The sequence below is a fragment of the Condylura cristata genome, unplaced genomic scaffold (genome assembly GCF_000260355.1).
Source record: "Condylura cristata isolate star-nosed mole 26May11 unplaced genomic scaffold, ConCri1.0 scaffold00022, whole genome shotgun sequence".
In the NCBI taxonomy this organism is placed as follows: Eukaryota; Metazoa; Chordata; class Mammalia; order Eulipotyphla; family Talpidae; genus Condylura; species Condylura cristata.
Window position 1 is genome coordinate 285,215 of NW_004567123.1, and position 2,699 is coordinate 287,913.

At 40.9% G+C, this 2,699-nt stretch overlaps 1 protein-coding gene across 2 annotated transcripts in view; it reads left to right on the forward strand.

Annotated features, from left to right (window-relative positions):
- The window catches only part of NINL (ninein-like), a 151,178-nt gene extending 148,801 nt beyond the window's left edge, over window positions 1-2,377 (forward strand). The window contains exon 23 of one of the 2 annotated variants that reach the window (XM_012728406.1): window positions 1,375-2,377. In XM_012728406.1, the coding sequence (XP_012583860.1) occupies window positions 1,375-1,566 (192 nt within the window). In that variant the 3' untranslated portion in view covers window positions 1,567-2,377. The remainder of the gene's footprint in view (window positions 1-1,374) is intronic. The other variant, XM_012728405.1, reaches the window with a different exon arrangement.
- The last annotated feature ends 322 nt before the right edge of the window (window positions 2,378-2,699 follow it).

A 2,699-nucleotide genomic window follows, 5' to 3' on the forward strand; every position in this document is an offset into this window, starting at 1 on the left:
CTTCCTCCCTCTCCTCTCAGCCCAGATTGCCTGCTTGTTTCACAGGGAGATGAGAGTCTAGGGCTCCCCGCCCCTCACTTCCTGCACATGTGGGTATTACCTGACCCAAACTCATCCTTGCACTCTTACAAGGACCAGACCATAAGCCTTGCAAAGCCCTGGTTCTACCTGTGCTCTGCTTCTTATGAAGGTATCTTCAAAGAGGGGTCTCTGCACTCTCCCCTGCTCACCCCTAACCCCAGCCTCCCACTAGTCCATCAGCTCCACCTTCAGAACCAGACTCCAGTCACCTTCACACCTCCACCCCTCTCCACATCTTCTGCATCCTGTTTCCCTCCTTTGATCTATTCTTAGCACAAGGAGCAGAGGTGGTATCTCTCCTGCTCAGAACTCTCCAATCTTCCCATGTCCCTCAGTGAAAGGTCAAGTTTTCAGAGTCCAAGTTGCTGAAGGGTCGAGTTCCCCTCCCTTGCTGCCTGCTTCCCTGCTGGCCATACAGCAGCTCTGACATTCTCAGCCACCTCCCTCCACTGTGTGCTCCTTCAGCCACAGGCCCCCCTGCTCCTTTGCACTTGCTCCTCCCTCTGCCTGAAATTGTTCACACTGACACCCTTGAGACTCACTTCTGCTTTATTTGGATCTCTGCTCAAATGTACACTCCAATCAAAGTAGGATGCCTCAGCTGTCTCCCCCGGTGGGTTTTCTCTTAGCACTTCTTGCACCAGACAGGCAACATGTTTTTTTCTGGTCTCTTTATCTAAGAGCAGTGCCTGGTGTGGGCAGCTGTGCAGTATTGCTTGTCCAGTGAATGAAATCCGTGTTAAGAAATTCTAGTGCCTAGACCCTTGTGGCCTTTTCTTGTGCCTTTTCTCTTAACAAGAGTTCCTGAATAGTGACCTGCATCTCCATCACTGAAGCTCCTGTCGCTGATGTGTGTGGAACAACAGGCTCATGTCCCCAGGCTGGGAGGAAGGACACTTTGCTTGAGTGTGTCCAGGGTGATGAGATGGGTCTGCAGAACACTGGATAAACCAAGGGCTCTCTCTGACATACATGGCAATTTCCTTGCTTCAAGGACTATGAATCTTGTTTTTTTTTTGTTTGTTGTTGTTTGTTTGTTTGTTTGTTTTGGTACCTTCATTTCTTGGTAAAATCTAGCCTCATTAAGTTGACAGATTTTCTCCACTGTATAATTATCACATCTCCAATTTTATCCCATGCCAGGATAACAAATATTGTCATCACATCCAGTATCTGTATCATATCCATAAGAACCTCAAAATTATTTGCAGCAAATAAAGATGAAAAATGGCAGGCTAGTCGTGAATCATTCTGTTCTGTGTTCCCAGTAAAGTGTAACTCTTCTCTTTCTAGTTTGAAAAGAACACCAAGTCTGATTTGTTGCTCAAGGAGCTCTACGTGGAAAATGCTCACCTGATGAAAGCACTTCAGGTCACTGAAGAGAAACAATACAGTGCTGAGAAAAAAACCCAGATCTTAGAAGAGAAAGTTAGAGCTCTCAACAAACTAGTCAGTAAGATCTCTGTGGCATCCCTCTCTGTATGAAGACTGCTTGTACTCCTGGAATTCCCACCAACTAAGCAACTGTGAGGACATCGTTTCCTGTGACTCACTGACCAGTGCTCTCAGACATAGAGAGTTGTGGTTACTATTCACCCCACAAGCATTTAATGAATATCTACCATGTACCAGATACTGAGAAAATGGACATGCTGGAAAATACTTCATTTTTATTAGAAGTCCCGGTAACTTCCCTAGGTGAAGCCCCTAGTTTTGCTATTTATGTGTAAGGCAGGTTTTAAGGGGGCTCTCAGCAAGGAACAAAAAGAAAGTGAGAAAATAAAATTTCAGGGTTGTGCTTTGAACAGAACTACAAAATTATTAAAATTATAAAACCCAAAATTATTAAAATTATAAAACCCAATCAGGGTTTTATCCAGTGCTTATATAGTGTTACCATTTTAATGTTATTGTTTTGGGCTAAAATCATTCACTTTTTTGATGGTAAACTGTAAAACATTTTCAAAGGCTTTACTTGCTGTGACAGTCCACATGGCAATAAAGGATAAGGGAGGCGAAGTTCCTTCTTAAGGGTTTATTCCGCCACGACAGTGCTTAATTTGGATCTATGGACTCAGGGATGATGGAATTTATGCAAATGTGCTCTTCACTGAAATGTCACCACACTGGAAACTGTAATATATGTTTTTTTAAAAGTATAGTTTTATATACAAAATATATATAAATTATGGCGATTTATCAGAAAAATACTGTAAGATTGTCACTATTTGCAATAAATTCTTTCCTACTAAAACTGATTTAATCCCTAAGTTTGTTTTAAACTTTAATATCTCAAAATACAGAAAGTCTTATAAGTAAACATGTGACTATCAATTTTTGTAAATCCTGCTATAACATTTCAGTATTGTTTGTACTGTTCTATTCCATACCTTCCTCTTCCTGGAGATAACCACTATCCTGAGGTTGGTATACTATCTATCTGTCTTGTCTGTGTTTTCCATATAAGCTTATATAAGAGAAACCTTAAAGCAATACAAAAAGACACAAAAGGATGGAATAAGTGGTAGAATGATCAATTCTTGGATAGAAGACTCAACATAAAGTTAGATTTTCTAAATTAACTGATTGTCATATTCTCAATAAAAATAAAATGTTTA